Here is a 14,396-nt window from a genome sequence, read left to right on the forward strand (position 1 = left end):
TCTCATCATCTCGTACACCCACCTCTCATCCTCCGTCACTCCAAGGAGAAAAGGCTGAGTTCACTCAATCTATTCTCATAAGGCATGTTCCCCAATCCAGGCAACATCCTTGTAAATCTCTCCAGCACCCTTTCTATGGCTTCCACATCCTTCCTGTAATGAGGCGACCAGAAATGAACACAGTACTCCAAGTGGGCTCTGACCAGGGTCCTATATAGCTGCAACATTACCTCTCGGCTCCTAAATTCAATTCCACGATTAATGAAGGCCAATATATCGTATGCCACCTTAACCACAAAGGCAACCTGCGCAGCTGCTTGGAGCGTCCTATGGACTCCCTCTGATCCTTCACACTGTCAAGAGTCTTACCATTAGTACTATATTCTGCCATCATATTTGACCTACCAAAATGAACACCTCACACTTATCTGTGTTGAACTCCATCTGCCACTTCTCAACCCAGTTTCGCACCCTATCGATGTCCCGCTGATGACCAGACCGGATTTATTAAAAACCGTTATTCATCTTTTAACATTAGAAAATTAATTAATATTTATTAATAGATATGCAAGTTTCAATCTATAAACACTTACCATTTAAAGTTGTCACAGATCATGTTACTCATTTGGGTATTAAAATTACCAAGAAACACAAGGATTTATTTAAAGTTAATATTTTACCTTTAATTGACCAAATCAAGCAATTTATTACCAGGTGGTCCCCATTATCTTTGTCATTGATTGGTCGAATTAATGCTATCTAGATGATAGTATTACCCAAATTTTTATACTTATTCCAAGCATTACCAATTTTTAATTCCTAAATCTTTTTTTGATATAATTGACTCCAAAATATCCTCGTATGTGTGGAAGAATAAAAATCCTAGATTAAGTAAAAAATATTTACAGAAGCCTAAGAAGGAAGGAGGTTTGGCTTTGCTAAACCTAAGATTTTACTATTGGGCAGTTAATATTCGATATTTAATATTTTGGATACAAGAATCGATTATAGCACCTTGCCCACAATGGGTAAATTTGGAATGTAAATCTGTACAAGACTTCTCATTGTTTTCTATTTTAGGATCTTTGCTTCCTTTTGCTTTATCTATATTGAATAAACAAATAACTAATCCTATAGTTAAACATACATTACAAATATGGTTTCAATTTCATAAATTCTTTGGCTTGAGTAAGTTTATCTTATCAAGTCCTATTATATCTAAGTTTTTTTTTCAGCCCTCTTTTATGGATCAAGCCTTTGTATTATGGAAAACAAAAGGTATAACATGTTTTCGTGATCTATTTTTAGATAACAGTTTTATCTCCTTTGAACAGCTATCCAATAAATATAATTTGCCTAAAACTCATTTTTTTAGATACTTGCAAGTTAGAAATTTCTTGAATATGTTATAGTCTTTTCCGAAATTATGTCCAATAGACATTACGGAAAAAAATTTAGCTCTGAATCCTTGCCAGAAGGGTTTAGTAGCCATCATTTATAATATGATTATGAAAATACAGCCAGGAGTATCAGAAAAAATTAAGAAGGAATGGGGAAAAAGAACTTCACTGTCTTATACCCACTGAGCAGTGGAAGAAAATTTTACAATTAGTCAATTCTTCTTCTATTTGTGCTAAACATGCCCTAATGCAACTTAAGGTTGTACATAGGGTTCACATGTCCAAGGACAAACTTGCTCGATTTTACTCCTGTTAATCCAACCTGTGACAGATGTCATTCTGAAGTCACTTCACTGACCCACATGTTTTGGTCTTGCCCGTTTGCGAAATTATTGGAGAGATATTTTTGGTATTACTTCAACAGTTCTGAATATTAAATTGCAACCGCATCCTATTACTGCAATTTTTGGTTTATCAATGGTGGATAATAGTTGTTTATCCCCCTCAGCCCGGCGGATGATTGCATTTGTTACATTAATGGCTAGAAGATCTATCCTATTGAACTGGAAAGAAACTAATCCTCCAAATATATTTCAGTGGTTTTCTCAAACAATTTCTTGTTTGAATTTAGAAAAAAATTAGAAGTATTGTCTTTGACCCTTCAGTTAAATTTGAAGAAACTTGAAGATCATTTATTCAACATTTTCATATGAGCTAAACTGACTTTTCCTAAACCTTACTTTTATTATCCTTAATTATTTGGATGGAGGTGCAGAATTATTGATGCTACTGTGTACATTTGACATAATGCAATGGCCCATGTTGGTTAGTTTTTTTTTCTTTTTTTTTGGTGGGGGGTTATCTTATTTACTCCATCTTTTGTAACTACTATGAGTTTGGGAGGTTATTATATATGGATTATCATCTATTTGTATTTATACCTTAACCTATTAATTATGTACTCTCAAGCTCTTTGTATTCATGTTTCATTTATGTTTCTTTAAAATTAATAAAAAGATTTTAAAAGAAAGTATATTCTGCTATCACATTTGACGTACGAAAATGAACCACTTCACACTTATCTAGGTTGAACTCCACCTGCCACTTCTCAACCCAGTTCTGCATCCTGTCAATGTCTGACAGCCCTCCACACTATCCACAATACCTCCAACCTTTGTGTCAAACCCATCCCTCCACTTCCTTATCCAAGTGATTTATAAAAATCACAAAGAACAAGGGTCCCAGAGCAGGTCCCTGAAGCACACCACGGGTCACCAACCTCCATGCAGAATATGACCCATCTACAACCACTCTTTGCCTTCTGTGGGCAAGCCAGTTCTGGATCCACAAAGCAATGTCCCCTTGGATCCCATGCCTCCTAACTTTCTCAATAAGCCTTGCATGGGGTACCTTACCAAATACCTTGCTGAAATCCATATACATCTACTGCTCTTCCTTCATCAATGTGTTTAGTCACATCCTCAGAAAATTCCATCAGGCTCATAAGGCATGACCTGCCCTTGACAAAGCCATGCTGACAATTTCTATATGATACCTTTCCAAATGTTCATAAATCCTGCCTCTCAGGATTTCTCCATCAACTTACCAACCAGTGAGGTAAGACTCACTGGTCTATAATTTCCTGGGATAACTCTACTCGCTTTCTTGAATAACGGAACAACATCCGCAACCCTCCAATCCTCCAGAACCTCTCCTATCCCCATTGATGATGCAAAGATCATCGCCAGAGGCTCAGCAATCTCCTCCCTCTCCTCCCACAGTAGCCTGGGGTACATCTCATCTGGTCCCGGTGACTTATCCAACTTGATGGATATTATGCACTCTTCTTATGCACTGCTTTGACTGGTTCTCTTCTGAAGCAGCTGGAAACTTGTGACTGTAGCAGTGAGGGATTGACGATGTCCTTGAACACTCCAGCCAGTTGGTTACACAGGTTTTCAGAGCCCACTGCAAAGGTTTGCCTTTTTGAAAAATGTTTTGATGTCAGCCTCAGAGACAGTCACAGGGTCACCAAATACTGCACTGTTTCTTACAGGTATAGTTTTATTCTCCCTTTCAAAGCATGCATAAAAGGCATTAAAATCATTTGGGAGTGAAGCATCACAGCCACTTATGATGTTAGGTTTCACCTTGTAGGAAATACTGGCCAGTAAACCCTGCCATAACTGATATATATCTGATTCTACCTCTAACTTCCCTTGAAACAGTTTTTTCACTCACAAGATTGCCTTCCACTGGTCATAGCTGGACTTCTTGTGAAATTCTGGATCACTAGTCTTGAACGCCATAGAGCTAGCCCTCAGCAGACAGCAAATCTCCTGATTCATCCATAGCTTTCAGTTTTGGTGTGGTCTTGAAAACAAACTCATCCACACAGGTCTTGATAAAATTAGTGACAACTGCGGCATATTTGAGGGTAACCCCTGAATATGTTTCACTGATTCAAAGTACTCCAGCACCTCACTTGACCATACCTCATGCTGCTCACCACTGGTGCTGCAGTCTTCAGTCTCCGCCTGCATGCTAGGAGTATAAGTACAGCCAAGTGATGAGATTTGCCAAAGTGCAGGTGAGTACAGTAAGCTTTCTTGATGGAGTTGTAACAGTGGTTGAGGGTGGTTCCTCTGGTTCCATAGGAGATATGTAGTGAACTTTCTTCAAGCTGGCCAAATTGAAGTCCTCCATAATGATCCAGTGTCCAGTGTCTCATGACTGGTGATCATGGTACTCACTCCTCTAGTGCCAGGGGTGGAATGTTCACTACAACTAGGGGGACAGCAGAAAACTCCCTCATTGGACAACACTTCCAGGTCAAGGGAGGAGGAATGAGACAGAACTGTTATTTATGTGCAACACAGTGAGTCCAACCTCCTCTGCCTTTTCTTGACACTGCTGTCCAGTCCATGCAGTGGAAGATGAAGCTATTAGACTGAAGCGCTGTGTCTAGAACAGGTTGAAAGACCTGTTTCTGTATTGTACAACTCTATGACTCGAAATGGACCAGGTTCCTAAAATTATTTGTTCAAGGCAGGTTAAACTGTACGTTTAACAAAAATATAAACTATATATTATTCTCCTCTCCACATGCAGAGCAATTGCCATACCCAGCTGTGGTGCATCTAGGCAAATGCTTTCTATGATGCATTGATAAAAATTGGTAAAAGTTGAAGAGAACATGCCACATTTCTCTAGCCTGCTGAAGAAGCAGAGGTGTTTGTGAGCTTTCTTGGCCATGGCTTCAGTGTGGTTGGACCAAGTCAGGCTATTGGTGATGTTCTCACCTAGGAACTTGAAGCTCTCAACCCTCTCAAGCTCAGTACCATTGATATAGATAGAAGCATGTGCACTGCCCCTCTTTCTGATGTCAATGATAATCCAGTTTCAAGGGACTACTTCACTGTCAGAGCTATGTCTTTCAAATAAAGTGTAAAGTCCCTATCTATGTTCTCAGGCAGGTATAAAATATCAAACAGAGGAGTGTTTATCCTCTGTTGTCATGACATAATGTCACTAAGCTCTCTATCTCATTCTTATTCAGACACATTGTTATTTGAAATGTGATCCACTAAAGTGGTGCCATATGCAAATGTGTAGATGAAGTTGGAGCAGAATCTGGCCACACAGTCATGAGGGTACAGGGAGCAGAGTAGGGGGCTGAGGACACTACCTTGTGGAGAACCAAATGATTACAACCATCATGGTGGAGGTATTGGGGCTTATCCTTACTGTTTGCAGTCTATTGGTCAGAATATCAAAGATCCAAATGTAGAGGGAGGCACTAACTCCCAGGGTCCAGAGTTTGGTGATGACATTGCTTTGAAATATAGTATTGGATGCAGAACTGTGGTCAATAAACAATAGCCTGACATAGGTATCTTTACTGCTCATATGTTTCAGAGTTGAGAAGAGGGCCAGGGAGACGGCAAGTGACATAGACCTGTTTCAACAGTAGGCAAAACTAAATTAAGTTGGTTGCAGATTCCATAGATGGGTACTCTCTAGATCCTACTCATTTTTCAAGAACTTATGTAAAAGCTTTGGGAATGAAAGCAAACACCATGTGACCACATGCCCAAAGATCAGCCATCCAAAGCTACATGAACACTCAGCAGTGGGCTTTTCTGGCTCATCAGTGGCTGTACGTGTAACAAACAGCATCTCCAGCCTGCTACCTCCATCTCAACGTCACTCACTTGATTCGTAGTTTTGTGCCTTAATAAAGATAAATTGAACCATTTAAGAAAATGGAATGTTACAATATTCATTGCAAACCTTGAATAGTGAAATCTAAGTACTGAGATCTAAACTGGATTTATTCCAAAATAAAAATCTTACGAAACAGGACAAAGGGGCTACACACATTCCAACGTATACTTAAGAAGCTACATTTCTCATGTTGCATTTTGATTTGTCCATCAACTTATTTCAATCTAAAAGAAAAATGTTTCCACACTGATGGAAGCTCTATTGAAAGTCCTTTTGTCTCTGAGTTATAGCGTTTTGGGAGTCAGGTCCCACTACTATAAGTTGAGCACAAAGTTAACTGATAATCCAGTTTCAAGGGACTACTTCACAGTCAGAGCTATGTCTTTCAAATAAAGTGTAAAGTCCCTATCTATGTTCTCAGGCAGGTATAAAATATCAAACAGAGGAGTGTTTATCCTCTGATTCATAGCCTATATTCGTCCACCTGTCAGCTTGGATGAATATGGTCAGCACAATGCTATTTGTGCGAGCCTACATGGATTAATTGTATACACAAGGAAATCTGCAGATGCTGGAAATTCAAGCAACACACACAAAATGCTGGTGGAACACAGCAGGCCAGGCAGCATCTATAAGGAGAAGCACTGTCGACGTTTGGGGCCGAGACCCATCGTCAGGACTAACTGAAAGGAAAGATAGTAAGAGATTTTTAAAGTAGGAGGGGAGGAGAAAATGCAAAAAGATAGAAGACCGGAGGGGGTGGGGCCTTCACATGCTGCGATTGTGTGTCCCCTTCCCCCACCACCACTCTGCAATTCCCTCTCCCTCAGATCCCATCGTCAGCTCCTGAGCCCTCAGAGGCTCCAACTTCCTCTCGCCCCAACCCTCCCCTCACCACCGACATCACCAGCCTCCCTCCCCCCTCTAATCCCATCTCTTATCCTTGCCGGGTCTTTATCATTCCCTCCAACCTTCAACTCTCTGAGGCAGAGTGCTCTGTCCTCTGTGAGGGCTTCAAACTTTGTCCCCTTCACTCACACCTCAGCGAGCTCCGTGTACGGCATGACACTGAACTCTTCTTCCGCCAGCTCCGTCTCCAAGCTTGGTTCTTTGGCAAGGACTCTCCTACCCCTACCGATGACCCCTTCTCCGGTCTTCAACCCTCCTCCTCTTCATGGACACCCCACTCTGGTCTTCTGCCTGCTCTGGATCTCCTTGTTGCTGATTGCCGATGGGACATCAACCGTCTTGACTTCACCAGAACGTGTTCCAATTCCAGCCTCACTCCTTCCGAGCACTCTGCTCTCCGGTCCCTCCGCACCAATCCCAACCTCACTATAAACCCGCTGATAAGGGGGGAGCTGTTTTAGTCTGGCATACTGACCTCTACAACTCTCTGATACCTCCTCTTATTCAGCCCTTGATCATGACCCCACTAAGGAGCACCGGGCCACTGTCTCCTATACCATCACCAACGTTATCAACTCTGAGGATCTCCCATCCACTGCCACCAACCTCATAGTTCCCACACACCGCACTTCCCATTTCTACCTCCTACCAAGATCCACAAACCTGCCTGTCCAGGTAGACCCATTGTCTCAGCTTGCTCCTGCCCCACTGAACTAATTTCTGCATACCCTGACACTGTTTTATCCTCTCTTGTTCAATCCCTTCCCACCTATGCTCATGACACTTCTTATACTTTTAATTTTTTTCAATGATTTTAAGTTCCCTGGCCCCCATCGCCTTTTTTTCACCATGGATGTCCAGTCCCTATATACCTCCATCCCCCACCAGGAAGGTCTCAAAGCTCTCCACTTCTTTTTGGATTCCAGACCAAACCAATTCCCCTCTAACACCACTCTCCTCCGTCTAGCGGAATTAGTTCTTACTCTCAATAATTTCTCCTTTGGCTCCTCCCACTTCCTCCAAACCAAAGATGTAACCATGGGCACCTGCATGGGTCCCAGTTATGTCTGCCTTTTTGTTGGCTTTGTGGAACAATCCATGTTCCAAGCCTATACGGGTATCTGTCCCCCTCTTTTCCTTCGCTACATCGACGATTGCATTGGCGTTGCCTCCTGCACGCATGCTGAGCTCGTTGACTTCATTAACTTTGCCTCCAACTTTCACCCTGCCCTCAAATTTACCTGGTCCATTTCTGACACCTCCCTCCCCTTTCTTGATCTTTCTGTCACCATCTCTGGAGATGGCTTATCTACTGATATCTACTATAAGTCAATAGACTCTCACAGCTACCTAGACTATTCCTCTTCCCACCCTGTCTCTTGCAAAAATGCTGTCCCCTTCTCACAATTCCACCGCCTCCACCGCATCTGCTCTCAGGATGAGGCTTTTCATTCCAGGACAAAGAAGATGTCTTCCTTTTTTAAACAAAGGGGCTTCCCTTCTACCACCATCAACTCTGCTCTCAAATGCATCTCTCCCATTTTCCACACATCTGCCCTCACCCCATCCGCCACCACCCCACTCAGGATAGGGTTCCCCTTGTTTGTCCTCACCTACCACCCCACCAGCTTCTGGGTCCAACATATAATTCTCCGTAACTTCTGCCACCTCCAACAGGATCCCACTACCAAGCACATCTTTCTCTCCCCCCCTTTCTGCTTTCCGCAGGGATCGCTCTCTACGCGACTCCCTTGTCCATTCGTCCTCCTGATCCCTTCCCACCAATCTCCCTCCTGGCACTTATCCTTGTAAATGGAACAAGTGCTACACCTGCCCTTACACTTCCTCCCTCACCACCATTCAGGGCCCCAGACAGTCCTTCCAGGTGAGGCAACACTTCACCTGTGAGTCGGTTGGTGTGGTATACTGCGTCCGGTGCTCCCGGTGTGTCCTTTTATATATTGGTGAGACCCGGCACAGACTGGGAGACCATTTTGCTGAACACCTACGCTCTGTCCGCCAGAAAAAGCAGGATCTCCCAGTAGCCATACATTTAAGTTCCACGTCCCATTCCCATTCTGATATCTCTGCTGTCAATCTCAGATTCGGATTCAGATTCCGTTTATTGTCATTTAGAAACCACAAATGCAATGCAGTTAAAAAATGAGACAACATTCCTCCAGAATGATATCACAAAAGCACATGACAAAACAGACTACACCAGAAAATCCACATAACATTTGGCAATCCCCAATCCAGAGTCCAGAGAGGCTGCTGCGTATTAATATCGCGCTACCGTCTTAGTGTGTTCCCCGGAAAGGAGCTCCAATCCAACCAGACAAAACAAGACCAAAAACTGAAGCTACACGACCTGCACAAAACCACATAGTTACAGCATATAGTTACAACAGTGCAAACAATACCATAATTGATAAAAAAAACAGACCATGGGCACAGTAAAAATAGTCCAAAGATGTTAAAAGACCGTAAGTTCAAAAGAAACCACCACACAGTTTCCACAAGTCCTCAGGGTCCCGATTGACTCGTCATCCCACACCAGCAGCAGAAGGGAATACCCCCGCTATGGACTTCCATGGCGCCACCCAACTCAGCCTCGCAGACTCAGGACACACCAAAAACGACCTGACCACAGCAGACTCCGAGTCTGTCGAACCTCCGAGCCGACGACCATCCCCTCCGGCACAGCTTCTCCGAGCACCATCCTCTGCCAAGCGTATTAAGATGCCCCCGCCAACAGCCATCGGCAACGCGACCCTGAGGATGGGGGCCTGTTCTTCTCAGCAGAGACCCGGACCTCACAGCAGCAGCAACAACGAAGAAGGTCTTCCTGGAGATTTCCAGATGTTCCTCCGTGCTCCCACATCCATTTTTCATCTGATTATGATTGCACACAGCACCCCACTTCACAAATAACAGATAATCAGCTCCGGAGTGGCCACTGCAAGCTGCATCGCGCCGCCATCTTGGAAAGGTAGATGAGGCGACAATCAGGTTGGAGGAACAACACCTTATATACCAGCTGGGTAGCCTCCAACCTGATGGCATGAACATTGACTTCTCTAACTTCCATTAATGCCCCTCCTCCCCTTCTTACCCCATCCCTGATATATTTATTTCCCCCACCCCCTTTTTTTCTCTCTTTCTGCCCATCACTCTGCCTGTTCTCCATCTCCCTCTGCTGCTCCCCTCCCCGTTTCTTTCTCCCTAGGCTTCCCGTCCCATGATCCCATCCCTTCTCCAGTTCTGTTACCCTTTTGCCAACCACCTTTCCGGCTCTCAGCTTCACCCCACCCCCTTCGGTCTTCTCCTATCATTTTGCATTTTCCCCTTCCCCCTCCTACTTTCAAATCTCTTGCTATCTTTCCCTTCAGTTAGACCTGACGAAGGGTCTTGGCCCGAAACATCGACAGTGCTCCTCCTTATAGATGCTGCCTGGCCTGCTGTGTTCCACCAGCATTTTGTGTGCGTTGGATTAGTTGTATGCCATGTTTCTTATATTATGTTTTATCCTGGACTTCAAAAGGTACATCACTGATTGTACACTCCTTTGACATCTACTCTAAGGCACCGCTACACAGTATATAAGGAGCACACACCAATAAATCCAGGAAAACCAGACAAGGTATAATTTTCTAACAAATAAAAGGTACGTATCATAGCAAGAATCCTAAATAAGTGCACTAATCAAAAATTAAACCAAGTTATCAAAATAAAGAAGATTCTGTAAAATCTTGCATCTAATTTAGTTCAGAATCACTCAAAAATGCAATAAAAATTAACTGTACCTTCTGCAGTGTGGAGTTAGTCATATCAAGAAGTTCAACAATGGGAGGAATATGCATCTCACGAGTGGCCGCTAACTTCTGTTTGGTATCGAGAGACATCTCCCTCATGAATGCCGATGGAGTCAGCTGAATGGAAAATCAGAAAGTGTGTTTAAAAAAACTATTGGAAACATTACAACTGTTATCCTGAGAATTCAGCTCGTTTCTGGCAAGAGAAGATCGATTGATCCTTAGAACTTGCCAGATTTAAGAAATCAATTATAAGCTCAAGCCAGCAAATAGGCAACAGCTGGTTACTCGAGAGCATCAATATATATTTTAAAGCATTATGCCATCCCTCCAGCTATATTGACAAAAAAAATGATATTGTAGGCTTATGAAAACAAAACATAGCAGGGTTATCACCTTATATACTGGATGCTGGCATTAGGTAAATGATCTGAAAAAACAAAAGTATCTATTTACTGTGACAATGGCTTTTTATCCAGTGCACCAAAACTTAAACCTCAACAGGACAAAATACTGCAAAAACAAAGACTTATTAAGGAACAAAAGCAGGAAAAGGCTACAAGGCCAACGTTTCAATAGATCAAATCATTTTACATCTGAATCGGACCAGAAATAATCAAATTATCTCTCCACTGTTTTCATCAATGATCTTTTCTAGATAATTTATTTGCACCAATACAAATCTGCCAATTTTTCATTATAAACTAAATTTTCAAAATTACAGATATAATCTTCTGCTGTTATTTGAGAATATGCAAGGCATTTTTTAAGTCAATACATGACATAAAAATTAGTTGAGAGTAAACAAAAGCAATTGTAACTAAAAGTGTTTCACCTGACAATGAGTCCACATTGGTCCTTAAGCAACGTCAGGTGAGATCCACCCTGAGGCAAGTGAATGGGAGTAAGACAGCTGGTCCAGACGGAGTGCCCGACCGGGTACTGAAAGCACGTGCCGACCAGCTTGCTGGGGTGTTTACGAGTATACTTAACTTCTCACTGTAACAAGCTGTTGTTCCAACATGGCTTAAAGCCTCCACCATCATCCCAGTGCCCAAAAAATCAGCTGTGAAATGCCTGAATGACTATTGCCCTGTAGCGTTGACACCCATAGCCATGAAGTGCTTTGAGTGACTTGTGCTCTCACACATGAAGGCTACAATCCCACCTGATCTGGATAAACACCAGTTTGCCTATCGGGCAAACCACACCACAGAGGATGCAATCACAACAGCCCTCCATATTGCTCTGACTCACTTAGAGGAACTGAACACTTATGTGAGGATGTTATTTGTGGACTTTAGTTCTGCATTTAACACAGTCATCCCCCATAAACTGGTCAGCAAACTGAATTCTCTTGGCCTTGGTTCCTCCCTGTGCTCATGGGTCATGGACTTTCTCACAGACTGACCACAGCAAGTCAGAATTGGTACTTTACTTTATTGTCACTAAACAATTGATACTAGAGCGTACAATCATCACAATGATATTTGTTTCTGTGCTTCGGGCTCCCTGAAGTACAAATCGAAATAAATATAATAAAAAATTTAAATTATAAATCATAATTAGAAAATAGAAAAGGGAAAGTAAGGTACTGCAAGTCAGGTCCAGATATTTGGAAGGTACGGCCCAGATCCGGGTCAGGATCCGTTCAGCAGTCTTATCACAGTTGGAAAGAAGCTGTTCTCAAATTTGGCCGTACGAATCTTCATGCTCCTGAACCTTCTCCCAGAGGGAAGTGGGACAAAAAGTGTGTTGGCTGGGTGGGTCAAAAAAAATGGTGGGCAGAGGGACCCTAAAGCCCCTCTGCTTCAATCTGACCAGCAGCCCAGCTCTTTTCCCACGCTTCCTCCGTAATTTGTGCATCTTTCCAGGTTTCCATCGACGCAGTGTGTTGTTGGCAGCTCTTTGAGGTTGGTGGACGCGTCCCGTGGGGATTGATCGGCGGGTCGCATTGTCGGGCGCTCCAGGTCAGGCCGAGTGATGGGGGAGGCTCCGCTGCCACTTCCAACTGTCGGGGGCCCAGGATTTTGATCGGGTCGAGCCCCAAAGCCGACACTTAATCCCGGAGGGCCGTGTTGCCAGCTGAAACAAGTCCGTGAACTGTGTCATGGTTGCAGAGGCCTCCACTCCATCCGAGCCCCAGGCTCGATTTCCGAGGTCGGCGGCAGAGGCCTCACTTCCAGCAGCTGTGGATAGCCACCATCGAGGCTCTATGGTAGTCGCTCCAGGGAAGCGTCTGGGGTATCTTGAGGTCTCCGACATCACTTCTGTGTGTGGTTGTCTGCTTCAGAGAGGTGCTGCTCGGAATGGGCCATGTCTCTAGGTGCTCCGACATGGTAGCAGGCCGCAAGTCTCCGGGAACGTGGTGGACCTTGGACCAGGCCTCGACAATCAGGTCCAGGTACGGTCTGGAGTTGAAGCAATTCTGGCACGTCGATGATCTCCAGCTGGGTCAGTAACTTTGCCAGGGTGTTGTTGATATTGCTAGATGTAGCAAATTGGAGGTTTATGAGGGTTTCTCAGGTATAGGATAGTGTAGAGGGCAGGTTGCTTGGGAGAACATGCATAGACACCAGTTACCGGCACCATCTTGAGCTTCATGGTAAGCACACCCCCACCACCCTCATCTCAAACACAGGCAGCCCGCAGGGCTGTGTGCTGAGCCCTATGGTCTACACACTCTTCACACATGACTGCACCCCCACCACCCTCATCTCAAACACAGGCACCCCGCAGGGCTGTGTGCTGAGTCCTATGCTCTACACGCTCTTCACACATGACTGCACCCCCACCACCCTCATCTCAAACACAGGCACCCGCAGGGCTGTGTGTTGAGCCCTCTGCTCTACACGCTCTTCACACATGACTGCACCCCCACCACCCTCATCTCAAACACAGGCACCCCGCAGGGCTGTGTGCTGAGCCCTATGCTCTACACACTCTTCACACATGACTGCACCCCCACCACCCTCATCTCAAACACAGGCACCCCGCAGGGCTGTGTGCTGAGTCCTATGCTCTACACGCTCTTCACACATGACTGCACCCCCACCACCCTCATCTCAAACACAGGCACCCGCAGGGCTGTGTGTTGAGCCCTCTGCTCTACACGCTCTTCACACATGACTGCACCCCCACCACCCTCATCTCAAACACAGGCACCCCGCAGGGCTGTGTGCTGAGCCCTATGCTCTACACACTCTTCACACATGACTGCATCCCCATCTACACCTCCAACCCCATAATTAAATTTGCGGACGATACCACAGTGGTTGGCCTGATCTCGGATGAGGATTAAACAGCCTACAGACTTGAGGTGGATCATCTGACAGAGTGGTGTAAGGACAATGATCTGGTCCTTAACACTTCTAAAACAAAAGAGATGATTGTTGACTTCAGGAGATCAAAGGACAGAGTACATACCCTCTCCATATACATGGAGTGGTAGTGGGAAGTGTGGAAAACCTAAAGTTCCTTGGAGTTATGTTGTTAAAACAGCTGACATGGACCACCAACACCTCGCTGAAATGGACCACCAACACCTCACTGACATGGACCACCAACACCTCGCTGACATGGACCACCAACACCTCGCTGACATTGACCACCAACACCTCACTGACATGGACCACCAACACCTCGCTGACATGGACCTCCAACACCTCGCTGACGTGGACCACCGACACCTCGCTGACGTGGACCACCGACACCTCGCTGACGTGGACCACCAACACCTCACTGACGTGGACCACCAACACCTCGCTGACGTGGACCACCAACACCTCGCTGACATGGACCACCGACACCTTGCTGCTTGTAAAAAAGACACAACAAAGACTCTTCGTCCTCAGAAAGCTGAAACAGGCCAAACTCCCACAAAAGCTGTTGTTTAACTTCTACAGAAGCACAACTGAAAGCATCCTGACCAACAGTGCCACCGTGTGGTGTGCCAGCTGTACAGCCGCTGAGTGACAAGACCTGCATTGCATGGTGAAGGTGGCCCAGCGAATTGTCAGGATGGAGCTCCCAGGACTGGACACCA

At 44.6% G+C, this 14,396-nt stretch overlaps 1 protein-coding gene across 3 annotated transcripts in view; it reads right to left on the reverse strand.

The window, feature by feature from the left end:
• hydin (HYDIN axonemal central pair apparatus protein) overlaps positions 1-14,396 on the reverse strand; it is a 1,146,554-nt gene that overhangs the window by 1,027,901 nt on the left and 104,257 nt on the right. For all 3 annotated transcript variants that reach the window (XM_059992477.1, XM_059992476.1, XM_059992474.1), the window contains exon 3: positions 10,343-10,468. In XM_059992477.1, the coding sequence (XP_059848460.1) occupies positions 10,343-10,468 (126 nt within the window). The remainder of the gene's footprint in view (positions 1-10,342; positions 10,469-14,396) is intronic.

This window comes from Hypanus sabinus, chromosome 17 (assembly GCF_030144855.1).
Source record: "Hypanus sabinus isolate sHypSab1 chromosome 17, sHypSab1.hap1, whole genome shotgun sequence".
Classification (NCBI taxonomy): domain Eukaryota; kingdom Metazoa; phylum Chordata; class Chondrichthyes; order Myliobatiformes; family Dasyatidae; genus Hypanus; species Hypanus sabinus.